Genomic DNA, 27,030 nt, shown 5'->3' with positions numbered 1-27,030 from the left:
ACGCGAGTTGATCCTCCTTAAGCGGGGAGCACAGACTTTTGCATAACGCATAACATGTAATGCATAAGAAATTCAATCAATCAGAATTCTTTATTTCATGGAAAGGAAGGAAACGGAGGGCTTTGATTGGTACATTTTCTTATGCATTACGTGTTATGCGTTATGCAAGAGTCTGTGCTCCCCGCTTTAGTTCTAGTCTTCTTGGGCTTGGGTCAGCTTGGATCTTTCTTTTTTTTTTTTTTTTTTTTTTTGCTCAGAGTCGCCGCCATTACCACTATTGTTACCAGTGGCGAGGGCGACGTCAGTTAGAAGAATCTTTCGGTCTTTCTTTGTCGCATGGTACTGTAATCATTCTTAGTGGGTTGGAATTTAGAAATACAAATAAGAGTCTTAAGAAGAAGAACCTTCGAATATCGAAAAAGAAAATATAATCCATGTGTAGTCATGGAAAATAAGAATAAAATACAATATCTTATTGTTGATACAAGCGCGTTCATAAAGAATGCTGCCTTACAGGTAATTATTGAGATACTAAAAATATAAAATAAAAGATCATATTATTGACATATTAACTATTTATACAGAGATATATTTGATGATACATATATAATTTTCTTAAAATATTTTTTTATTTATTTAACTACAAATTTTGAAAGTAAATGAAAAAATTACAAAAGTGTTGTGTATATGATGTGTGCTTCATCAAAAGATTTACAAACAAGATGTCATTTTATTCAAAGTATTTTATGGAAATATATTCAATATAAAATGTATATTCTAATCTTTCTCTCTCCGTTTCCAATGAAATTTTAATTTAAAAACTTTATTTGTGTAGGATATTGGAATTAATATTTTGACCGAACAAGCTGTCATCGATGAAATCACAAATAAGAGACAGTTGAGAAAATTGGTTGTACTACCGTATGACTTAAAGGTTCGGGAAGTTTTTACTGAAAATATTAAATTTGGTAAGTAAAACTCACTATCAACTTCATTGCCGCCTAATATATATATATATATACAGGGTGTTTCCAAATTAAATCGCAAAACTTCGGGAGCGTGTAGAGGAGTAAAAAACTAAGAAAAAAAGTCCTATAGACATATGCTCGTTTTTGCTCCGTTTCAGAGAAATCGAAAAAAAATGTTTACATTTCTTGCCATATCTAGCACCGACATATTTGATTACATTTTCCACTTTCTGTTATGAATTTGTCAGTCGCTCTTTGAAAGCCTTTAACAGTAGATGAATTTTGTCTTTTGCAATATGCCGCGTACGTATTCTAATAGTGAATATGCTGATATGGTTTTTGTATACGGTTTCTGCAACGGTAATGCTTTAAAGGCGGTGCGAGAATATGCACGACGATTTCCAAACAGAAGAGTGCCAAACCGAAGAGTGTTTTTATATATATATATATATATATATATATATATGTATGTATGTATGTACCTGTATATATACATACAGGGTGTTAGTTAAGTATGTTGCCATTCAGTTACTCAACAGAGCAAGTAGGCCGGGCGAATTTGACTATTTTCATAAATTAACATCTCGTTAATTATTTCGAAAATTTTAAAATGATAAAGAAGATTTTCCGACTCAGTTTAGTCCGCTCTATTTACACAAAAGCGCTTTGCCAAAAAATACGTGCGTGCGTGCATGCATGCGTATAATGTTAATATTTGTTTAATGCTTTACAGTAACCGAATTTTCGAAGAAAAGTGGCGACTATATCAGTCTGTCTGCTACTGACATCAAGGTAATTGCGCTGACGTATCAGTTGGAGAAAGAAAAAGTTGGATCGGCACATCTGAAAGAGATTCCAACAATAAGAATTATTAAATCTACAGCTGATAAAGAAAGCAGGGATGATCTTAAACTGCCAGTTGGATTCTACATGCCGAAGAGAAAAGTAAGATATTTTAATTGTTTTTGTATATGTATAATTTTTATTAATCTAAATTTATATTCTATATTTAGGAGATAAATGAAGTGGTTACAGATAATTTAAAGGCTTCTTTGAATAATATGGAAAAAAAAGATGTGATTGAAGAAAATACACACACACATACACAGATTATACGTGATTCAGCGATAGATGATACAATAAATGGTACAGAGATAAATGATGTGAAAAAACAATTTACTCCTTACACATCTGCATCTTCGGACGAATCACAATCAGATTACGAAACGGCATCGGATAAAGAAGATGATAAAACAAATGATTTAGCTGATAAATTTGTCAAACTAAAGTGCAATCCAACTGATTTAAAAATAGAGAGTGTGGGCATGTATGCCATGGACGACAGTCTTGCTTCTGTTGATACAATGTCCAAAAGTGATGGATCATTTGAGGATAAAGATAAAGATGACAATGGTTGGATCACACCAGGTAAATTTTTTTTTTATCGATTATATTTTCATCAAAATCAACGCGTAAGTATACATCATTGAGATATGGATGTATACGAGGTGGGGCAGTAAGTATAACTCTGTCCACACTTAGAATATTTCCACTATTTTTAGAGACATGAAATAATATATTTATTGAAGTTGTATAGTATGAAGAGTGATTTAATATACCATGCTTAGCGCCGAGACACTACCGTGTCTCCAGACTACTAATAATTTTTCTATGGGTGGAGGTGCTTCAGAGATTCAAGGTCACCTCCACTTTTTTAGATGGAATTGTATGATTTTTTTTTACACAATGTTCCTCTAATTATTCTGCATACAAAAGTAAGTAAATGTTCATTTTAGGGGAGACCTCTTCGATGATTTTGACATATGTTGTCAAGATCATGACCCTAAGTAACCTCCAACAGAGTTTATATAAGTAATTATGTGTTTTCTTTCCATCAATTGATTCATCTCATTATTCTGCATATAAAAGTATTAAGGTACGATTATAAAAATCGTTTACGAGTTATTTAATATTGTATGTTAATATATTTCAGAATAAAGTATAAAATGTCTCATAAATTATTGGTTTTTTGATATCACTATCTCAATACTTTTATATGCAGAATAATTAGAGGAATCGTATTGTATAAAAAAAATCATACAATTCGATTTAAAAAGGGAAGGTAACCTTGAAATCTCCGAAGCGCCTCCATAGAAAAACTATTAGTAGTATATTGTACCCTACTTGATGCTATACAATTTCAATAAATATATTATTTTATATCTCTAAAAATAGCGGAAACATTCTAAGTGGACAGAGTTACTGCCCCACCCTATATATGTATAATATATTTTCAAGAGTATTAATTTTTAATCTCATTTACCTTTTCAAAAGCAAACGTTTCCAACATAAAGAAGCAAATGGATTCAGAAATTCTTGAAGAAAAGGCTGTGACTGTCGCGTGTTTAACTATGGATTTTGCAATGCAAAATGTACTCGTGCAAATGGGATTAAATGTAGTTGCATTAGATGGCAGAGTAATTAAACAGATGCGAACATTCATATTCAGATGTTATGCCTGTTTCAAGACCACTAGTATCATGACAAAGATCTTCTGTCCACATTGTGGTAACAAGACGCTGAAGAAAATAGAAGTCACATTAGATGAGAATGGAAAGCAACAAATTCATATCAATTTTCGACGACCTCTCTCGGCCAAAGGAAAGAGGGTAAACTATATTTTTTCTGATACAATCTATGAGTTATATGAATGCAAAAGATGGTAAAAGTAAAATTAATTAAATATTTCAGTTTTCGTTACCAACGCCAAAAGGTGGGAAACATGCTAACAATCCCATTTTATGCGCGGATCAACCGATGCCGGAACAACGGCCGTCACGTTTGGCACGCATAAAGAACGATCCGCTCGACGATGATTATATAGCTGGGTATTCTCCATTTGTTATGCGTGATATAAATTCGAAGTCAGCTATGCTGGGCATAAGACCGGATGGTATTATCAAATACTGGATGAAAAGAAACCCTAATGAATCCAAAAAGAGACGAAAATAAAAATTGTTTATTGTTAAATCAATGTTTTGGAGCTTTATGGATCCTTCACTATTACATTAAGAATTCTGTAAATGGCTTTATTTTAAATATGTATTTAAAATGGAAATGGCATTTCGCATTTTCCATTTTAAATGGTTTTTTGAAAACCATTTTCATTTTACATTTGAAATGGAATCATGTCTATCATTCAACTATTTATAAAATGGGTAAATGGTTTTTCTATGTTTTCATAAATTTTCCCTAGAATCCTCCATTGACGCATAAGAAGAACCAAGTCCCATGATTAGCCAAACATATTTTTGAATATTCAAATAAATTGCAAATTAAACTGTAAAGAGAAAATTAATTCCAGATAGTCCATAAATATCGAATCTCAATAAAAAAATGAATGTGTGTTCCAGCTTTATGTAAAATACTATATCATTGACCTTTAAACCTTGTTTATTATTTAATAAGTAAATATTTAGTAATAAATTCTTCATGTAGTGAGTAAGATCGTACTAATAGAAAAATATGGGATATGTTGAATTACTTGAATTACAGAAGTTAGATTTGATGATCGTAAAATATCGTAAGGCGTGGAAATCGTAATATGAGATACCCAGGATATTTATAATATTGAATGATCTATGCTCCTATGTAATAGTGAAAATCGTTGCTAAATGTTATTGTACAATAATAAAAAGGACAATCGGAATGAACATTGAGTGCCTATTTCTGCGATGCTTGGTTCCAACTACCTGAAGTCCTAGGTATAATACATCGCATGGTCATGTACGCGCATTGGCTGTGTTTGTTTGTATTTTAGAAACATTAAATAAAGTTTTTTAATTGCAATACTTTGCATTTTATCATCGATTTCCCAGGGCATCTCGTATTAGGAGCACAATTTTTTGACTTTACAGTTTGCTCACTTTTTACATTTCTTTAATTAAAAAAAAAATAGAATTTGAATTAAATTTCACATAACATTATCTTGAAGCTTATTAAATTCCCTTCAAAATGACATTATTTTTTAAAATTCTGCCCACAGATTTCTAAGCATTTACCCAAAATGAACTCGATATCTCATAATAGGGACCTTTCCTCTTCCAGATAGTACAAAGAGTTCAAAAAGAATTCAGTGATGTGTCATCAATGCCCATTATGAATATTTACGAAAAATTAAGAATTTCTAAGATCTTGTCTCAATTTATGTAGTTTTTCTGTACTTTTACGTAAAAATTTTTTTCCGTAAGGGCAGAAAAAATCATTTTGCATTCGGAAATCATTTGAAGTATCTATTTATCCATTTTACATTTAAAATGGATTCGAAAAACTTATTTAACATTTTGCATTTTAAATACACTTTTTTAAAGTATTTTACAATTAGTACTTTAAATGGAATTTGAAAAGCATTTTACCCAGTACTGGTAATTATATTTTATAAAAAAAAATTATAAATTTTACTACACTATATATGATATATAATAAAATGCTTCATTTATCAATTGTAATGTAATTTTTTTATAAACCCTGGTGAAAAAGTTTCGTTGAAATTATTCCACGTATTGGAACATTTCAGCGAAATTGCTGAAAATTCGCTGAAACATCATTGAAAATGAATTTTTCAGCTGACATACTGAAAAATCACTGAAATCCAATCGAAATTTCTCTAAAATTTTCTGAAATTTCTCTGAAATTCTTGCTGAAATTTTTCTGAAATTTTATCGAAAATGAACTTTTCAGTTAAAAATGGCTGAAATTAAAATGAAATTTTTTTGAAATGCTGAAATTTTGTTAAAAGGGGTTCCAAAACGTGGAATAATTTCAGCAACATTTTTCTACCAGGGAACTGTCGAAAAAAAAAAAAATTTGCCCCGGGTGAGGATCGAACTCACGACCTTAAGATTATGAGACTTACGCGCTGCCTACTGCGCTACCGAGGCTCTTGTTGCGATGCTTATTGTAAGTCTTAATATTTGGTAGAAGTTCAAGTTTAGGTTATGTTAGGTATATACACAAGTCGACCGTATAGCTGCACATGGCTAGCGGCAGCTGGATTTTTATTGTTGTGAGTTTATTCTGTGATCACTTTTGTTATCATTAATACGCTCTGTCCGAAACGATTAATTAATGGTGAACGATTAATTTAATGGTGAAACAATCTTCTGTCAAACGAAAGATTTGAATTTGGTTCCTGATTGTGTATTATATATTATTAGGAATTTTAAAGGAAAAAACATTCCACTCTGTGATAGACTCAAGTATCCAAAATCTAAACAAATTCAAAGTAATGCATTGTGATGTTGCTGCTTCTTTCAAAGAATGAAAATTCATATAATTATAAGTTAAATATCATTGAATTTAATCAGCATATACGATGATATTCTAGTTCTTTACTACACACGATGGATTATTCGTGTTCCAAGTTAATTTTCATCATTTTTACAAGTAAATTATTAAGTAAATCGTATATATATTTTAACATTTTTAGAATTTATAAAAAGATGTATATTAAAAAAAAAGAAATGGAGACTATTATTTAATCAAATATTTTAAAGAAAAGAAACATAGAGGACACGAATGACCAAATCATGTGTATTAAGTATTAATGGAAATGCTTTCTTCTAATAAAAGCAAAAATTTAGAAAGAAGAAAGGAAAACATGTTATGTCCGGAAACATGGAATTTCGAACCACTACCACATTACATCGCCACATTACATCTGGATGTGATGAAGAATGCAAATGTAATCTCATTAATGAAGAGTCATTACTTTAATCATTCGGTAAGCTAATAACTTCTTCAAAATTTAGCAAGTTTTCAAAATAACATCTTGACAATATTTGTTTTTTGTATGCCAGATATCCATGGTACTACCTGATACAGTTACCGTTCCTCAAAATTTACACAACTGTCTGTCAAAGGATACAGATTATTATCGAATAAACAGGCTGCATGTCAGCGATCTCTTAAACATAGAGTTTATCGAGGCTTTTGTTAAAAAAGGTGAGTCTATTATTGATTTCCTTTATATGTTTAAAGTAATTTGTGCTTTTATATACACACACACACACACACACACACACACTCTCCTATAACCTTTTCTACAACTGACAAGGTTGACAACAGATTATGGCCGCAAATAAAAAACATACTTTGTTATTGCTGGTACTGTTAGCATATTTCTACCTGCAAATATGCGATAATCTTGTCGGCAAAGTATATGACAGAGAAGCGATGAAAAGCGAGCAGGTTCAACGCGTTGATAACAAACTGACAGCAGATCTTAAGCAATTTTGCTATCACAAAAGTGTCAGCGTTTTTCACAAAAGAATGCAACATTATCTGTTCGTCAAAATATATTTGGCACCATTTTGCCGGTGCGTTAGACGACAGATTTGACCTGCATTTAGCATCAACCTGTCATCACATTGCTATTGTCAAATTGGTTCTGGTGTTGGTTTCAATTTGACTTCAAGATATGTTCTTCAAATATAGTTTACATTGGATATCCTATTGCGGACACAGTAGGCTCTAGTTTTGACATATTATTCCGCTGGAATAATTTATTGTCGATTTCATATTATCTTGCGTACAAATGTTTGCTGAGTAGTTGAGTCTAGAGACGTAAAAAGAACGGTATTTTTTACTTCGGAGAAAAGTATCGAGTAAAAACTAGTTTTTTACTATAGATAACAGTATTTTTTACCAAATTACATAAAATCATGAAAAAACATATAGTTATTTCAATATAACTATTTGAACGACAGATATTTTATATTTAAAAGCTAAATAAGTGATGTTATTAATACAGATAATATTTTATAAGCACATATACATAATAGACACTATTTTGTTGCATATCGGTTACTAAATTGTACTCTATATTTTAATGATTTTGAGACAACATCCCAATATAATATTGATTCAGGAGTAATTAGAGATTCAATGAACGTTGTCTCACTAATTTAAATTTAGAGTATGTATAATCGCAATCATAATATACAACCAAAACAATGTCAATTAATCTAATAAAGTATTATTTGTATTAGTAACAGTATGGAACACTTAGTTAACTTTTAAAATTAAAGTACAGTATAAAATATATAGCGCTCAGTAAGCTCTTGCATCTGATTGGCATATTCCATTAGATCTAAAAATATAGACCAAACAGGTACAAGGGACCAGTGAGCGCTCAATGAGCGGTCGTGCTTCTGGATGCACCTAATTACGTTTCACCCAAGAAGACTAGAACCAGGAGAGTCAACTCGGCGTAAAAGCGGTAGTGGGGGTGAGGCAAGAAGTGGAAACGAACGACACCCCCCACTCTTGCGCTTCATCCTCTCTGTTGCTCTACATAGTCGGTTTCAATTCGTGACTGCGCATGTCAACGTACCTTGTTTCTGTTTGATTGAATTTTGAACTAAACATAAACCGTAAAAATTTAATCCGATGTGATTTACGATGCCCAAGCGAGTGTGCTGTGTTCGAAATTGTGACTTCAATCCTGGAGATAAAGAAAATCGAAAAACAATATTCCAATTTTGTGAGGTACTCAGTGAACTACTGAGCATCGTCCTCAACAGGGGTTGGGGGTAAGCAGCGGGTGACGCTTTTTGACTCACCCCCACCACGCGAGTTGACTCTCCTGGTTCTAGTTCTTCTTGGGTTCTAGTCTTCTTGGTTTCACCGCTCACTAAGCACCACATAACCTTACGGCCGAAACACGGCATTAGGGAGCGTTAATATTGGCCGTAAATAACCATATGCCGTTTGCCGTAATCTGTAAGGGTGCCGTCACACAGTCCGTAATCCGCACCGGATGTCCGCAAAAGCATCTAGGGATTGCGTATGTACGGCAGATATTTCTCACGTAATCCGCTGCCGCAACTACGTCAAAAGAGAGTTCTAGTGCAGTCTAGTGCACGTCAGAAAACAGACCATTTGTTGTATTTGCACTAATAACATACTAGTATATCAAAGATTCGTTACGCACTTCTAATTTCAAAATTGTTGTCAAACAAATTAATCACTATTTCTAAATTAAAGGTAGGTTATGGCACATTAATTTTTGTTTGACGTCGGAGTGCAATTGCGTTGCGTGCTTACATGCTCCTTCTGTCCCATGGAGCCGCAAAATGCGGACGTGTAAATGTAATATTTTTTATTTAAGAAGTTATACTGTTTATTTTATTTTATAAGAAAATTATAGAATATATATTTTGATTATAACACAAAAGTTTTAATTAAATCGTCAAATTTAGTCAAACAGATAAAATTAGGAAAAGCATTACTGGTAATAACTAGTAATTTTTACGGAAATTTCATGGGACTACGACTCCATGGGACAAAAGGAGGTAAAACACACGTAACGTTACGGACGCAATACCTAATAGGGAGTTTTTGCAATAACGTGAATTCAGATAAGCGGTGAACGCTAAAGTCACGCTATCCTTTTCTTAATTACTTGTTAAGAAGAAGATAACCTGACCTTAGCGTTCACTATCTGGATAAACGCTATTGCAAAAATTCCCTAATAACTTTTGCAGACATCCGGTGCGGATTACGAATTACGGGCTGTATGTGACGGCACCCTAAGAAACTTTATGCTTTAAAATATATTTTATGACTTTCCACGCAAAACGACTCTCACTCCATCTCCCCCTCTGCTTAGCAGCGCATGACTTCCACGCGAAGCGACTCAAGCAGGGGAGGAGATGAGGTGAGAGTCGCTTCGCGTGGAAGTCGTGCGCTTCTGAAGCAGGGGGGAGGTAGGGTGAAAGTTGCTTCGCGGAAGTCGTAAAATATATTTTAAAGCAGGAAATTTCTGTTTCATATAGTAGAAAAGAGACACCATTTTTCAAACTTTGTTGAAGTCTAAATAACTCATTGTCAGAAACTGCAAGAGACCGCCATCTAGTTGTTAAGGCAAAATTACTCAGAATCATGTCACAACATATATCAAGGTGAAGGTCATCGGCACGGTGTCCCATAGTATGCATAATTACTATATTTTATATATATTTTTCTGCATTTTAAATTTTAGGGGAAATTAATCTCCTAACATTAGAAAATAAAATAGACTTGGAAAATTCTATTTGTGTAACTCCAACTGGATACTTAATACTCTCTTTATTGACGGATGATTATCAAGCTCTTGGTTTAGAAGGGAAACACTCTGCCTTCAGCCATAAATCTCATACGCGATACAGTAAGTTTCATACATATATACTCTGAAATTTGCATGCGCACAATTTTCCGCCGCGAATTGATTTGATAAGAAAAATGATTACTCCAAAACTTTTTAACTTAATTCAATGAATAATAGCTCAAAAGACGCACATAATGCTGTACTTTAATAAGGTATGCACGATTAAATATGGTAAACAAAATAAGAATACGGACCATACGGACTTACCATCTTATTTTCTGAAAAATTATTATCAGAATATGTAATTTCACCTTTTCTTACTTTTGCTGTTAACTACATTTTCAAATTATACAACTTATGGTTGTATCTGAAAAGAATTACGTCCAGCCTAGAAATTTCGCCGCGGTAGCGGCTCCATTTATCGGAAAAATGCTAAACCAAAATGCACACAATTACCCGCTGCGCACGATTATCCCACTTTCCCCTATATCTTTTTATATAAATTTTAATGTTTCTTTTTTCAATATACATCAAAAGTAGTGAGAATCGATCTAACAAATGAAAGTTTTATTCCTGGTAAAAGGAATTACGAAAGAGTTCGGATAGCATTGGAAGAACGACTCACCCAGAAGTTTGATGTTATAGTATCATGGGATCCACCAGGTTCACATTCATTTTTGCCTTTTTAAGAATATAGTATTCGTATGCATGTATGTATATATTTGGTCGTTATGTTAACAGTTTTTGAAATATGATCGGAACATCCCCTAAAGTGGTTCAATATCTAAAAAAAAATAACACGAATTTTTTCAGATGAGATTTAAACAATATTAACCCGTGCCACCGGGACGTAAACGTAATAGACGGAAAAGCACCTTTATGGACAAAATTCAGCCGACGCTCTAATTCTTAACCAATTTTATATTTTAATAATAAAGTTTTTTTTAATTGGCTCGAAATTGAATGAGCTATAAGCCCATTCTGGATAAATTTTGATAACGGTCCAAATTAAAAATAGCCGATCAATATTTCGTATAATTTTGATTTAGTTGCTCACTTTATTGGATCGGCCATTTTTTATATGGACTTTAATCAAAATTTCCGCAGAATGGGCATTTAGCTCATTCAATTTCGAATAAAATTTAAAAAAAATCTAAAATTAGTTAAGAATTAGAGCGTCGGCCGAATTTTGTCCACAAAAGTGCTTTTTCGCCTATATCGTGTCCTGGTGGCACGAGTTAATATTATTCAACAAATCGGAAAAAATTCTGATGTTATTTTCTTGAGATATTAAATGATACCACTTTAGACGATATCCCGATCAAATTTCAAAAACTGTTAAAATAACGATCATCCTAATGTATATTATACATACATTTTCTTTCTTACACAATTATTTCAATATTTCAGAGATCAGTATGTGCCCGTCGTCTATAGCAGCATGGTTTTACGCACGCAATTATAACGTTTATCTCTGTTGCCAGAAATTTTCCCAAAAAACCAAATATTCATTAACGATACCTACTTATGAGGACACATGTAATAACACTGATATCGATTTTTTTGAATGGCTCGGAGTCTTCAGCATTGATGGTGATCTGTACGCTCATTCGCATTTCAAAATAGTTTTCCGAATAACGATTGGTAATGCCGCAAGAATGTGACAATGACAGCTGTAACATTTTTAGATCTACTAAGGGAGAAGATGATTATACAAGTACATATCAGTGCCCTTCTCCTTCGATACATGTTAGACAGGTGCAGTATTTACAATGGACTGGATTCTTTACACGACAAAAGATCCAAGAAGTCTATAATACTCTAAAACAATATGTATTATCACGAGATACTTTACCATGGATTAGTTTAGACATACAAGGATTTACAGACAGTGCTATCAGCTTTGATTTGAAAGAGCATACGTTCTTGACTGATGGAGACAATAGTTACACTATTGTATTTCGACCGAAAGGTAAAGTCGTTATACGAAGAAATTTAAGTTCAAATAATAAGATAAAAGTACATCATTAACTTTTTCTTGTTAATAAATGCCTGTTTTATATTATACTCGTCAACAAAATTATAGCAACAAATTTATACCAAAATTTTGCATAATTTCAAGTAACCATAACTTCGTGAAAAATGGTGGTATTTAAAAGTTTTTTTTTTCATTCTCAAAGGGTAAAGTTTGTACTTTAAGAAGCTTTCGATAAATTTTAAATTCATCCTTACTTCCGCTCACTATCTTTTCTAAAATAAGGACGTGTTACGTTTCCAAAAAATTGTATAGTTTGACGTATTCTATGGGTCCAATGCATTTTTTTTTTCGCAAATGTCATGATAATCATCGTAAAGGATGGACTTTTTCTTGCAAATTAAAAATACAATAAAGCTTTGTACGATTTTTTATTACGGAGATTCGGCGTTTCAAAGTTATCTATACATTTTTGTTCAGTTACTGCTAACATTAGCATTATCCAATGCTCAAAGGGAGGTTGCTGGTTAGATGTTGCGCATTATGTGTCTGTATATATTTGTGTACTTATGTGCGTACGTGTGCATGTGCATATGCATATGCGTGTACAGTCATGGGCAGAAAGATAGCGACACTTTTTTTCGACGATTTTTGGAATACGCTCGAAAAAATTTTCAGAGTGCGATTCATCATCTATCGATACATGTAACGAGCGGTTATGACAGCTGTCAAAGTATACGTGGTGTAATATTGCTGTCAGAAATATGATAAAGCCTGCTAAAACATGTTATGCCAGCGGATTAGTGACAAAAATCGAGCAGAGTCTGCTCGAATTAGATTCTGCTCTCGATTTGTTCTCATTGTTAATCTGCCGTTAGATTACATAGGACTTTGTTCAGTTTCTGTCCTCAGTCTGCTGGCATAGCATGTCTAGCAGGCTTTGTCATATTTCTGACAGCAATTTGCTGACAATGTCAGTAATACAAACTCTGTGTACAATTGAGTTGTGTACACACTCTGCGTACAGTTGAGTCTGTCAATGAGCTTTATCGACAAGTCCATAGCCAAATGCGAATACAGATGGCTATGGTTTTATAGTCAAAATTTGATCGAGTTTGCTTCTAATTTGGTTCCAAACTTGCTAACATTTTGTTATCAGGGTATATTAATGTTCAAATGTACTTGGAAAATATACACATTCTGATTATTAATAGAATAAAACATTGTATTTATAGCTAAATATTTATATTTATTTCACATGCAAGCAATTGTAGATTATAAAAGCTGGAACTTTAATATTAAAGTTCATATTAAAGGTAATTCTACAATTTTCATCAAAATTATATCACCCAGTAAATGATTGGATTGAAATTTTTTCTATCCGAATGCGTATTTTAAATAGCGAAGACTTGTTTTTGGATTAATTGGATGGAAAAACTGCATTTCCTATTCAAAATTTTGGATTGAACGGTATTCACAATGCACAAAAATAATTGATATTATTTTTAGATTGAAAGGCATAGAGATATACTCCATGCAATTCCTATAAATGAATAAAAATTCAGGATTGAAAAGCCATTCATTTTCACATTCGTTAATCCATATTTCTGAAAATCTGTATCCATTTCAATCCATTCTCGTTTACTGGGCATTCAATTACAAATAAAATGTAATTAAATTATACTTTAAACAATGTATAAAATTACAGAAATTCTACTGAACTTTACTAAACAGATTAAACTCACTTCTACACTTAATATAATTCACAAACACAATTAAATGTGACACTGTACATCGTACATAAATGAATGCTCTTCATGCGGAACATTTTTCATGGCTACTTCCAATCCATGTAGTTAGAGGTGCGTTCCAGTGCGTTCCGAATTACGCATGAAGCGCGTAAACTGCATAAAAAGTCGTTCCGAATTAGCTAATGTGCGCGCGCTTCGAGAGCGTTAAGCTGGAAACACAATAGACTCAGGCAATAGACACAGGCAACAGGAAATAACGAGCCGTCCAATCAGAGCTCTGGAGTATAAGTTCGATATTGTATCCCAGAGCTGTGATTGGACGGCTCGTTATTCCCTGTTGCCTGTGCCTATTGCCTATGGTTGCGTTCAGCAGACTCAACAGTTTTGCAACCGTTTTATGATTGTCTGCTGAGATAGGACCATTCTTCTAGATCTAAAAGTATGATCCAATCAGCGCGAAGGAAACTTCCAACAGTTGCAAAACAAACGTTCTGCTGAACGCAGCCTATGTCTATTATGTTTAAGACTACGAACTCCTCAGATTGTACATACGTACTAACCGTACTGAATTCTTACGCCTAATTCACACTGGACGCAGCAAGCGTCAAGCAGCGGAAGCAGCAACCAATTAGCTGGGTGATACGGGCGGTGGTGTAAAAAAAAATATTTTTTATGCCATTGTAAAAATCACTCGTTAGCACTCCTTCTAGCGCTTTGACTGAGGCAGTGAAAGCGTCCAATACGTTGATGCAGTCTATGTGTTTGTTGAATAATTCGGAACTCGCTCGGAGATTGCACCAACTGCACACTGAAAAAACTTTGTAACAAAACGAATGGATCAAGATTAATTATTGAATTGTCCCGATGTTAATAGAGAAGAAAAAAACAAAGTTGTGACTTTATATTTGAATAAAGAAGAATAATGGCTTTTAGAATAAATCAAATAATTAATGAAAGGAACATTAAAGCCTACAGCCTGTTTCTTAATGTGATAAATAATTTTTATATAAAACTATCATGTAATAACATAATAAATATATGAATGTTTCAACTTTACATTAGTTCATTATCTGCGCAGTATACGTACGGTCGCGAAGTTAGAATTTTAAACAATAAACTTTCATCATGGTCTAACATTTTTGCACAATAAATTTATATGAACATTTGATTGTCGTGACGATAGTACAGATAAAACAATTACGGCTGCCAATAGGCGAATTTTGACGTGCTTCTGATATAGCAATCAAAAGCAACCGTGGTTGAGGCTATCTTCATTTTCAGAGATCAAAAGACAAAGACAGCCCCGACCGCGGTTGCTTTTGGTTGCTACACCAGAAGCACGCCAAAAATCGCCTGTGACCGCTTCGTGAGTGGAACGCCCCCTTATGGTTCCTGCACACTGGACGCGGAAACGCTTGCCGCACAGCAAAATGTGACGCGTAGCCAATAAGCTTACAGCTCCTAACATGGTCATTGGTTACCGCGTCTCATTTTGCCGCGCGGTAAGCATTTCCGCGTCCAGTGTGCAGAAACCATTATATCTATGGTGTCAAATGCGATTAGTCAATTCCAATGGACTAATCAGTCGATTAAGGCCGTGTTCGTATATCGCTGATAGTTGTCAATACAGTATAATATACGTAACGGGAACTATAGATTTTCAGTGGTGTGTGTGTATACTGGCAGTTAACTGATAGTAATATACGAGCATGGCCCAAGTTAATCGAAGTTGGTAAAAGTGGCCCTAAATTGTTGCGATTCTGACGATCAAAAATCAAAATCAAGCACAAGTATTTAGTATTCTTATTGAATGAGGAATCGGATTATACAAGGAAAATATTTTCGGTAATTATTCAGAATACCTCCCTCACCTCCGATTTCGATGAAATTATTTTCAAGTAAATCACTATACACTGAGATAATCTAAAAGATTCAATTTATTTTATCACGATAAAATAGAAGACAGTTGATAGCTATAAATCATGCATGTTATTGATATATATCATTTTAATGTAAATGTGATAAGTTAATAACAGGACATAAAGGGACAAGAGGTGCAGTAAAAAGTAAGAGACAACACAGAAACAGTCAACGACAACTAAAAGATTGCAACGCTTTTTTTTCAATGGGTTTCAGAATGCAGCCTACTCACCGAGCGATTGGTTCTTACTTATGGATCCATAAATAAGAACCAATTGCTCGGTGAGCAGGTTGCATCCAAAACCTGTCAAAAAGAAATTGTCGAAAATTTTTTAGTTGGTGACTGTACATAATACATATATTTGACTACTCTCTAAAGAAAGTGAAAGATATATACAGAAGTTAAATATGCCTATACTTATTGCACAATATATTATACACAATAAATAAGAAAAAGTTGTTCTCTCTCGCAGATTATATATAATTTATAGAGTCGGACCGAAATTTCAGTTTCGCGGTTTTGGTCAGTTTCGGTAAAAAATCAGGGTTTCGATTTGATTTCGGTTTCGGCTGAAATTAAGAGAAAATTTCAGTGGGTAAATCGAAACTGTGCAAGTTGAAACGCACCGGTGAGCGTTCAAAAAATAACTATTCGATTTTAATTATTAACTATCGTTGATTAAACTTAAGACAAAATTTGATATGACCTTAATGATAAATGTGATTTGATTTCTTTAAAAGTTGAGGATGTAATATCATTACATTATTGTAGTTAGATATATATTTCAATAAAATCTTATTTTTTAAAGAGTACATAAATTTGTCATGATTTTTGAAAATCATACGGTCTCTGTTAAAATTAATTCAAAAATGTCGATTTCGACTCCGTCTGAAAAAAATGTGACTCCGTTAGCTTCTCTCTCTCTCTCTCTCTCTCTCTCTTTGTAAGACTTATCCAAGTTTCGGTTTCGTTTTCGGCCGAAATTCAATGACAACCGAATATTAGTTTTCGGTTTCGGCCGGAGATCAAAATGTGGTTTCGATCGGACTCTAATATAATTTCATCCCTTACTTTAAACATGCGTACCATTTGGCGCTTAACGACAACGCTCGCGAGCATTATTTGTCCTTGTTCAGCATTTAATACATAACAAGGATAAAATGATTTCATGAGCGTCAAGTGGAACGCATCCTAAATTGTTCGGTAGTTTCATACATCGCTTGTCTTTTTATTAACTGATATTAACAATATAAATACTACGAGACTTCTGAGCTATCATAAATATAATGTTACATTTAACCACATACGTTACACACTATTTTGACTGCCTGAAGCCTATCACATGATAAAAGAGATCTGAATAAACTTAATATTATTATTTTGTAGTATTATATGCATCAGAGCGTAAAGTCGATTCTTGTAAATAGATTCATATATAAAAAAAATAATACGTAAAAAAATAAAACTAAAATATTTAACTATGGACCGGTCTCATCAACTCTGATTAGCCTAATCAGTCGATTAAGTGTCAACCATTATCGGTTAATTCTGCTGAACAGCAAATGCGATTGGTCAATTCCAAAGTAACAATCGGTCGATTACGGTAATCGGAGTTGATAAGACCGGCCCTATGAGGTCAAAACAGTTTATAATATTATACATATAATAAAATCTGTTTAAGCAGGCATATCTTTGTAAACAGTAGCAAACATTTTTTTTGCATTGAATATAATTTCAGGATAATGTAAAATATAGGTATCTTTAAAAAGTTAAATCATGTATCTATATCAGGACATTTGGATTAATTTTCAGATTAATATGTGAGAACTATCCGCCTCATTGAATTTTACTCTAGAACTATAATATAAATCTTCTATACCTGAAGCAACGGACATACGAGACTTAGAACGAGCCATAAGTTCACCTATTTCGTCGAGATCTCGATACCTAAAAAATATAAATAATTAGTCTGTCATGTAATCGCAATTCACTTATTAACGCACTGCACTGTCACATTAAATACATATGCATTGAATACATACCTACTAACAGGCCGACTAGGATTTTCAGATGATTCCGATGAATGTTTCATAGTCGAAAATCCATCATCCACATTAAATGATGCTATGTTACCTACGTAAGCATGATAATCTATTATAAAGATATGCTGAATTCAACTAAATAATAACTTCGTAAAAAAGAAAAACATAAATATTACCAGAGGGAAATAATATAGTATGTTTTAGTAGATCACCACTGATAAATGGAGATAAACTGTCATCATCATCCGGTAACATATGATTGATCGAATCTGTTCCTATCGACTCAACCATTTCCAACCATTGCTGGTTATGCGATCGGAACTTTTCCACTTTTATGCGGACTGCCCAATTCTTGTCGCATATCTAGAATAAGTTGAATAATTAGTAATTCTGATAACACCACATAAATTAGTTTCTCATAGCGTATTATTTAATACTCATGCTATTTATAAATTTATAAAAACGAGAAAATGCATGCATTCTTAGCAGGGTTGGTAAAAAACAAGGGTTGTTTTAAACGTGTTTTAAGGAGGTTCTCGCGTTTGATGAAATATAAGACATGTCTATAATATACATGTAATACAAAAGTTAATAAATAATATCAATATTTACAAAAAATTTCATTAATTTTCACCGTACCATTTTGAAGATATCTAATTCTAAATTTATAGAATTTTACATTATAAGTTGAAGGTATAATCTTATTCTGTAGTTATTCTCTTTTAAATTGAGACACTTCCGTATAAGACAGCAATTTAAAAACCGTTATAATTATAAAATAAACACTTAAGTTTGTTCTCGTAAAGTTTCATTTCAACTGATCGTACAGTTTACAAGAAATTTATGTTCTTCAATAAAAAAAAAAGCTAGATTATACCAAATGGACGATGCGTATATATCAAATGAGCATCTCACAACTTTTATTTCGTCATTTTGAAAATATTTAGTGACATATAAAATTAACAATAATTATGTATAATGACATATTGTTAGTAATCTTTTTATTTCATTATTTTAATTGTTTTATGTATTATTATGAATAAACTGTTTATTGACTAGGAAGTAGCGCGAGAGCCTCCTTAAACGGTTTAAAACGTGCTTAATTGATGTTTTTAATATGTTTTGAATGTTTTTTTTTTTATAGTACTGTTTAAAGCATATTTGAAGCATTAAAAACACATTTAAGAAGAAACACAATGTTTAAAAAAAAAAAAACAGTCTTTACCAACCCTAATTCTTAGTTACTTACAGCAATGACATCTAAGCATATATCACAGACTTTCCTTATTGCAGGGTTTTTATCGTGCATTAGATCGATTAGATATCCAGGAGCTTCTACAAATAATACAAATTTGCACAATTTATTTGTGTAGATAGTTTAAGTAAGAATCTAGACCACAGACTTTTACATATTACACTAAACTTAGACTGGTAAGGCTGTGTTTGGAAACATACCAGTGTACACGACAATGTGCACCAGCCGTTCGAAAATATTGGTGCGTACTAGATGTGCATTAGTGTGAGATCGTTCGGAAACAAAGAGAATCACACAGAGTGTGATGACTCCAAACAACCCGTTACAGGAGTAAGGGGATTTGATGTAATACCGGTGTTACTGTTTGCTGTTTGTTCCATATATATATATATATATATATATGATAAGTGCTGAGTTATGTCATAACTTTTTCGTTAACTTTGTAATGTTTCGACTAATAATATAATAATAAGATTTCTATCAATTTGTATCGTTTTCTACAAATTTATATCATTTTCTATCGTTGACCTCGCGAGCATCACGATTGATCGGATACGAATCCTATCGTATTTTATCAGATTCTATAATAGGCCAGTCGTCAGAAGTGAAAATGGCGGCGAAGAAGGAAGAAATTCTAAACAGGTGTTTTCTTGTTGTAATCGACAGTTTGAGGTATAAAAAGACTAAATTTAAAAGTGCTACAACTTTAAGGGGAGCACTTGGAAGTAATTAAGCGATAAAGGGCAGAATTCATAGATGTTGCTCAAGATTCGAGATTGGTCTTAGGCTAGCGCATGAACCAATCAGAGAACCGTATTAGCATCTTAAGACATTGGGCGAGTTCAAGTCGGCAAAGCGGCTAGGTCTGTTCACCGAGCAATTAAACATGATTGGTTGTCTCCAGTTGGATCCATCTGGTAAGAACCAATCATGCTCATTCGCTCGGCAAGCATGGTAGCCGCTTTGCCGGCTTGAACTCGCCCATTGCTTGAGATTAAGATCAGACTATGGATTTCAGCCAAAGTTTTTTTTTTGGTTTTTCGATTAAAATTCGAAAACGAAAAAAGATATCGAAAAATGACAGAGTTTTTTTGTTGCTGCTGAAATTTTCTACAAAATAAGTACCTAACGAGCTTTATATTATGAATAGAACCGGAGATACACAGCGGTTTGAAGAGAGTGAAATTTCTTGAGAAAACCGTTGTGTTTAGGGCTTTAGCAGTCTAGTGTAATACATAGAAGTTCATGATATGTACACAAGAAAGTCACTTTTGATTGGTCCACCATGTTTTAACAATTTCTGAAAGAGAGAAAGAGAAAGAAATAAATAAGAAAAAGAACAAATTAAGAGAACAAAATAGTAAATGTATCTCTCTCTTGCAGATTTTTGTTAAAACTACTGCCTTGTACATAAAACTGCGGCTCGTATCCAGACTCTTATTGGCGTCTCCAGTTTAAGTATTTACAACATTTACCATATTATTTTATGCGTCTTTATCTATCTTATTTAAATCTAATAACTGAGAAAATTGATTATATATTACCATTACCGGTCTCGCGAATCAAATAATCTCGGGTTGAATCATGTTTTGCAATTTGATAAAAAATGTAAATAATTTGTAAAACCATTTCATCATCCTCTTGCTTGGCTGTAATGACATTACATATTGAAAATAATGCTTGTCTCCCATAAACGTATGGTTAAAATATGTATGGTTTTTTTTCATATATGTTTGCTTTTTAATACATACCTTTAAGCAGTTCGATAAGAGAGAGAAGTATATCAGCCTTACATAACAAACGAGCACAATCTTCATCACGAGCTGCAGTGCCGAGAAATATGACAATCTCAAGAACTATATCATCTTGCGCTTTTCCTATAAATATAAAAACCGATGTAACAAAATCTAGACTGAGATTTAATATTACTTCAATTTTAAATACAAAGAAAATTCAACATTAAATACAAAGAAAAATATAAGATAAAAGAGAAAGGGATTATACCTGGAACCAAATTATTACGTATCCATGGTATAAGATTGCAGCGTTGAATGATTTGAGAATAATCCAAATCAGGTAATTCCAAATTGCCTAACGCGCCAATCACTTCCAGTACAAAATCTTGAGAATCAGATTGAGTCAAGGCCATTGCGAAATCACCCACAAATTCCTATTAAATACATATGAGCAAAAATTACAGTAATAGTTATATTTGTTGTATTAATTCTAACGTTAATGTTCCAACTCACGACAAAATTTTCCTTTGTCGAATCGTGTTGGGAAATATTTCTAATCATCTTCATTACAAGAGCATCTTGATTTCTAAATGCAATTTTTATGAGACCTTGCAAACGATTGTTTTCCACCATCAGTTGCGCATTCTTATTATTAATAGCTAAATTTATGCCGAGTGCTATTAATTCAGATCTTACATGTTCATCCTCAGAATTTAATATCATGTTTGTTACCTAAGCGGAATGTACAAATGTTATGCAGTTAATTTCAAGCTTGTTAAATTTATATCAAAACTTTATAGATTTTTATATACCATTGAAATACAATCTGTATTTGTGAACATTGCTTTCACTTTGTCATCCATACTGGTATGATAAAGTAGTCCCACAATTGTGCTCTTATTTTTCATATCAGCTGTGAATATAATATTGACGATGTATATAGAATTAATATAATGAAGATTATGTAGAATTTTCATTTTTTACACATTATTATGTAAAAACGAGAGTATACAGGGTGTCTCAAAAAATGCTGCCGGCAGGACGGCCTACCATCCCCACCGATCGCATGACGCGTCGGCCGGGCGGCGCGGGCGGGCCGCGAGGTGCGGGGATGGCCTAGCAAGCGAGCCACTCAGAACGGCGCGCATGGGGAGGAGAAGGATAGCGCTTGAGCAGTAGGCTGGTCGGACGCTTGTATTCGCCTATCTTTAAACGTTAATATCTCGTTAAATATTGCGTCAACTGCAAAATGGTACAAAACTGTTTTGTTCCCCTTGATCCAATCTACGTCCCCATTGTGTTTCGATCCGTTTTTTTTGAGACACCCTGTATACATATATATCAACTTCTTTAAACACAAATCTTACCTTGGCTAAACAACTTTATCCATTTTGGTAACATACCCACTCTAATCATTCTTGCTCTCAATTTAGCATCAAAAGAAAGATTAAATAGCAATTTTAAAGTGCTTAGCACAAGATCGGCATTGTTGTTTTGTAAAAGTCTCGGTAATTTGTCTACAATATTTTCTTCTATCTGTAAATGTGGGTGTAAATTTACATTTTTATACAAGATATATTTTTTCATGTGATATTTATATAAAATATTTAATATTACCATAAGATCTTTGTTTTCGCGAAAGATGGACAACTTCTTCAAAAATGTAACAACTAGGATCAACAAGTCTGTGTTCGTCCTGTCTAACGTTTTAATCAGCATACCGATGACATTTTTTTTACGCATTTTCCTTTCGACTTCCATAGCGTTTTCGGCAATATTTAAGAGTAGATAAAACGCAACTCGCAACAGTTGCTCTTGCTTCTTAGTCAAACTCTTAAACTTCTTGCGACTTTTTTCTAGTTCCTCCTTCAGCTTCTTAACATCACTTTCAGAGACGGTTATAGATACTTCCACAGATCGTCTTTTGACTTCATAATCCAATGGACCTTCCATATTCCAAATATCATCGATAATTCTAATCTTTCTATCACAGTTGTCATTATTGCCCACTGGGAAAAACGTTAGACCAGTGGTGTTTTCAAATTGTTTCCGACGTTTCTCCATGTCCTCCTTCCACTGGTCGTAACGACGTAACTCAGAATCAATTATATCCATACAAAGAGAACCGATCTATACACGAGAGAAAAAAATGTGAATATAGTACCAAAGATTGTCTAATCCTTCCAAGTTTTATCAACGTTCGCAACTTACTCTGTATTCGAGCACAATGTTATGAAACTGACTATACGTTGAGAAGCAAAAGAAGATATAAATGATATTCGTGGACAGTTCTATGCTGCGCCGCCAATCTTCTCTCAGAACTCGAGCTAATGCACTTAATAATGATTCTGTATGAACAAAAAGCTAATCTCATATATTATGATTAATCACGAATATTTTCAATGATACATAACTTTTCTTATCACTATTATGAATCAAATTAAAATTGTTATCTAAAATTATTTCTAGAAAAAAATATGTAACACAAAGATTACCATTTTTTGTCAATTCCAAAAGATTATCGGGTACCCTCGCTAATTGTAAAATTAATGATGAACCTTTAATTTTGCCTGGTATTTCTTCGTATAATAATTCAATATAACTGTCGACGTTACTAATGACTGCGCGTTCAACTTCGCTATTCTCTGTGATCAGTGAATTCGACGATGCCGGTCTTGGCGGCTGAGAATTACTGTCACTACCTAAGACAATTGTAAATTTATTAAACTTCTAGAGTCTCTAACATAAAAACAGCAAACATAAAAATCAGGTATTACATTACCTGTACTGGTATCATTGTTTCGACGATTTTGTAGATAGTAAATCAACTGTTCGACTTCACGCAGCTTAGATTCGTGTATCAATGTGCACTTTTCTATTACCTCCTTGGCTAAGAGAGAAACATTTGTGTCGGCGTTTAAGCTCTTCAATCTGATTACCTTTTGACATTCCTATATACAATGACAAACATACAATTGCCTAGGTCTTGCAAGTCAGTTATTTATTTATGTTTAAGAAAACGTACTTTGCGATCGCCGAGCATAGGATCTCCCAGTTCCCCCAATATCAACGCCTCGACATCATAATTTACTACCAGAGCCTTCTCTGTTGGATGGACATCCAATGTCCCAGATCTTACCTTCCTAAATATCAATATTAGAATTGTACGCGTTCTGTTTTCATGCTCACACACTGTAAGCAGTTTTTTCCCATCCTTGTTGTCTATCAAATATTCACCTGACATCATTGTGCTAAAATATTATGCCCGTTCTACAATAGCCGTAAAGTCGGAATCAGACTATACATTGAAGATTGAGATTGAAGATTGAAAAATTCTCAAATTTGACCAATCGATACGAAAGGAGCTAAAATTTCTTTGTCCTTATTAAGAATCCTTATAAGAGCATATTTTTGCAATATTTACATATTTTATCTACTTTTATATGCATATTTCACACCGTTTTCTAATTTAAGTTTATGACTACGTTGTTATAAGTGAAAAATTTAATTAACAATTTGAAAATTTGTGCGATAAAAAGTAATTTTCAAATGTATATATTCCTTTCTTTAGAGCATTTTTTTAATTTCACAGAGCATATTTTAGGCGCTTAAAAAGGGATTTTTACAGCATAATTTTTTGGGATATGTACCTTTCTTTAGAGTATTTTTACAGCATAATTTTGGTTGCCCTAATCGTAACACACTGTCTTAAAATTATAGTCTCAGCTTTCTGCTGAGACCCTTATCATAGAGAGAGAAAGCCCATTACACGGACATTGAGGTGATGTCATAATGACCCGAACATTTTTTTGTCTACTCTTGTAACATCATCTATGGTTTTAGAAAGCTAATAGCTTTTATGGAACAATAGTTTTTTTTATAGTCTAATAGTCTAATAAAATAAACTACTAAGTATACTCCAGCTATATATATATATATATATACCGTGCGGATAGTTAAAACCAGCAAGTACAAAATATAGGTAATTATTGTTAGGTAATTATTTAGAATACCCCTCTCTCTCTCTCTCTCTCTCTCTCTCTCTCTCTCTCTCTCTCTCTCTCTCTCTCCTAAAATCTAAAATCTTAATAAAAATATATTCATTCGACGCGTTTTCACTCAAAACGAAAGAATCTCGCAGAAAAACGGGGCGATCGGCCTCGTAAATCGAGTTATTAAGCGTTAAAGTTGGAGACTTTAGAGGTTAAGATATCTGTCGTCCCGACTCAACACAGCGCTATATACACGTTCAGCTTTAATTACACAAATTCACTGCTTTAAAAGGACAAAAGTCTCTTCAAATTCATTATGAATTTGTGTTTGTGAAGCAGATAAATTGGTTTTTAAAGCAGTGAATTTGTATAATTAAAACAGAACGTATACGTAGGGTTATATTGAGTTGGGATGACAGACATATCTTAACATATCTTAATATATCTTAACCTCTAAAGTCTCCAACTTCAACGCTTAACAACTCGATTCACGAGATCGACCGCCGCGTTTTTTTGCCAGATTTTTTCGTTTTGAGTGAAAACGCGTCGAATGAGTATATTTTTATTAAAATTGAAGGTGAGGAGCAGGAGAGAGAGGGGGGGGGGGGGTATTCTAAATAATGCAAATAATTACCGGTGTTTAATGACATCTTGGGTCATTGGCTACATTTACACGAGTGCATTCGTCTACCTAGCGCAGAAGTATTATTTTATCTTGTTGTTCATCGAGTGTTAAACAAGGATTAAATGATACTCTCTCTGTGCTAACCGCTGCGTAAACGAATGTAGACCATGGTCCAGTTTACGTGACCGAGCACTTGATACGCGTATTAAGTACCACATTCGCACCAAATCACTACAAATCATTTGATACGCTTGGTATACTTAAACGCTGGCGGATTATTTTGATCAGATACTTCTGAATCACGAGTATCAAACCAAGCTGGTACGCATATCAAATGGTATCAAAGAATCTCAGGGTGCTGTAAACGCTTGGTTCGTTTTGGATCGTATATATATTAAAATTCGCCACTGCTTTTAAGTTCAGGTTAAAGTTAGAATTAGAGGTAAGGACGTATCAAATAATTAATCCGCATCAATTTGATATGCGTACTAACCGATTTAATGGTGTAAAAGGGGTCCATGCATTTACGCTGCGGCATACTATATACTTCAAATTCGACTTTCAATTATTTAGACTCCTTGATGTAAACAGTTAGTAGATGACCTATCTTCTTTTCTATCATTTTTGTCATTTTTTATCTCACATTTTTTTTTTTTTTTTTTTTTTATGAACCCACCTAAAATATAGATCACGATGATAGCAATTATGTAACTTTTTCCCTTGGACTGAATGTGAAAAACGAAAATTTTTTTATATATTATATATGTACATGTATGTACATACATAAAAAACTTTTCACTTTTCACGTTTCCACTTTAAAGATAGTTATATGATCGCTACTCAGATCGCAAAATAGGTCTCTCAGTGTAGTCATTATGCCCCACCCTCCGTGACACCGAATTAAACAGGAATAAATGATGCTTTATGACAGATTATATTGTAAGGTTAATATTACATTCATTCGTTTTTGGTCGTATGATAAGCTTTTCAAGCCTGTTGACTGTAGGACAAAGACTGTAGGGCGTTCTCAAGGCTCAATTTGTCCTGCAACCAATTATTCTTGAAAATTTGTCATACGACAAATGTAATATCAGCCTAAGCGAAAAACGAGACGTGCACCCTAAGTTTGCTACATTATAATTTAATAAGACATTTATAACTTGAATATTTTATGAATAATGCATTTCACTCGTACGAGAATCATACGTGACATATTTGACAGCCAACAGACATCCTTTGACAAATACAGAGGAGATGGTGCTTCTTCTCACCTTTTCAGAAATTTAGCTTCATCCATTTTACCGACTATTTCGTTGGATTTCCTGACTAGAAACTAGAATATCTTCTGCTTTAAATACACCGTTTGCCAATTCAGCCAATTCTCTCTGTTAAGGGTCGTAGGGATGTTCGATCTGGTTCGATCCCATGATGGAAAAAAGTAAGGTTAGCCATTGCGCATAATGGCGGCTTTTTGGGGGGGGGGGGGAACATGACTTGTCAACTAATCACGGGGGGCCCATTTTATACGCGCAAATTTCAAGTGTTTACAGATGATTACTAATATAAAAACATAGTATTGGAATTAAGTTAACCAAATCACTTGATACGCTTATTGTT

At 33.4% G+C, this 27,030-nt stretch overlaps 3 protein-coding genes and 1 non-coding gene across 11 annotated transcripts; 2 read left to right on the top strand and 2 right to left on the bottom strand.

Moving 5' to 3' along the window:
• Positions 1 to 299: 299 nt before the first annotated feature.
• LOC108731171 (RNA-binding protein NOB1) lies at positions 300 to 4,003 on the top strand. Its single transcript, XM_018461338.1, has 6 exons — positions 300 to 516; positions 836 to 968; positions 1,702 to 1,913; positions 1,982 to 2,396; positions 3,303 to 3,637; positions 3,720 to 4,003. Exons 1-6 carry the CDS (start codon positions 445 to 447, stop codon positions 3,978 to 3,980), a joined length of 1,428 nt encoding a protein of 475 aa, XP_018316840.1. The 5' UTR covers positions 300 to 444; the 3' UTR covers positions 3,981 to 4,003.
• Positions 4,004 to 5,835: 1,832 nt separating this feature from the next.
• Positions 5,836 to 5,908, bottom strand: TRNAM-CAU (transfer RNA methionine (anticodon CAU)). Its single transcript has one exon. It is a non-coding gene; the product is annotated as a tRNA-Met (tRNA).
• A 92-nt stretch (positions 5,909 to 6,000) lies between these two features.
• Positions 6,001 to 13,246, top strand: LOC108731181 (ribonuclease P protein subunit p40). 5 transcript variants are annotated; one of them, XM_018461361.1, is made up of 8 exons: positions 6,001 to 6,030; positions 6,611 to 6,750; positions 6,827 to 6,971; positions 10,012 to 10,176; positions 10,654 to 10,779; positions 11,527 to 11,716; positions 11,805 to 12,088; positions 12,572 to 13,246. In XM_018461361.1, exons 2-8 carry the CDS (start codon positions 6,628 to 6,630, stop codon positions 12,718 to 12,720), a joined length of 1,182 nt encoding a protein of 393 aa, XP_018316863.1. In that variant the 5' UTR covers positions 6,001 to 6,030; positions 6,611 to 6,627; the 3' UTR covers positions 12,721 to 13,246. The 5 variants fall into 5 exon arrangements, 4 of the variants coding, with proteins under 4 accessions (XP_018316863.1, XP_018316861.1, XP_018316864.1 ...); XM_018461359.1 differs by having other exon boundaries at positions 6,004 to 6,033; XM_018461360.1 differs by lacking the exon at positions 6,001 to 6,030 and adding an exon at positions 6,102 to 6,246.
• A 3,460-nt stretch (positions 13,247 to 16,706) lies between these two features.
• On the bottom strand, positions 16,707 to 26,856 carry Kap3 (kinesin associated protein 3). Of its 4 annotated transcripts, none has more exons than XM_018461350.1 (16): positions 26,685 to 26,855; positions 23,822 to 23,939; positions 23,579 to 23,747; positions 23,292 to 23,498; positions 23,008 to 23,144; positions 22,414 to 22,926; positions 22,164 to 22,332; positions 21,609 to 21,706; positions 21,310 to 21,528; positions 21,065 to 21,230; positions 20,812 to 20,937; positions 20,605 to 20,709; positions 19,055 to 19,140; positions 17,982 to 18,168; positions 17,806 to 17,896; positions 16,707 to 17,710 (listed from the first exon to the last, which is right to left on the bottom strand). In XM_018461350.1, the coding sequence occupies exons 1-16, from the start codon at positions 26,708 to 26,710 to the stop codon at positions 17,572 to 17,574; spliced, it is 2,556 nt and encodes an 851-aa protein (XP_018316852.1). In that variant the 5' UTR covers positions 26,711 to 26,855; the 3' UTR covers positions 16,707 to 17,571. The 4 variants fall into 4 exon arrangements, with proteins under 4 accessions (XP_018316852.1, XP_018316851.1, XP_018316854.1 ...); XM_018461349.1 differs by having other exon boundaries at positions 21,609 to 21,709; positions 26,685 to 26,710; XM_018461351.1 differs by having other exon boundaries at positions 17,572 to 17,710; positions 20,611 to 20,709; positions 21,609 to 21,709.
• Positions 26,857 to 27,030: the final 174 nt, after the last annotated feature.

Source organism: Mycetomoellerius zeteki, unplaced genomic scaffold, assembly GCF_001594055.1.
Source record: "Mycetomoellerius zeteki isolate Tzet28-1 unplaced genomic scaffold, Tzet1.0 scaffold121, whole genome shotgun sequence".
NCBI lineage: Eukaryota > Metazoa > Arthropoda > Insecta > Hymenoptera > Formicidae > Mycetomoellerius > Mycetomoellerius zeteki.
The sequence above is the reverse complement of the archived record's forward strand: the minus strand, read 5'-3'. Positions and strand labels throughout refer to the sequence as shown.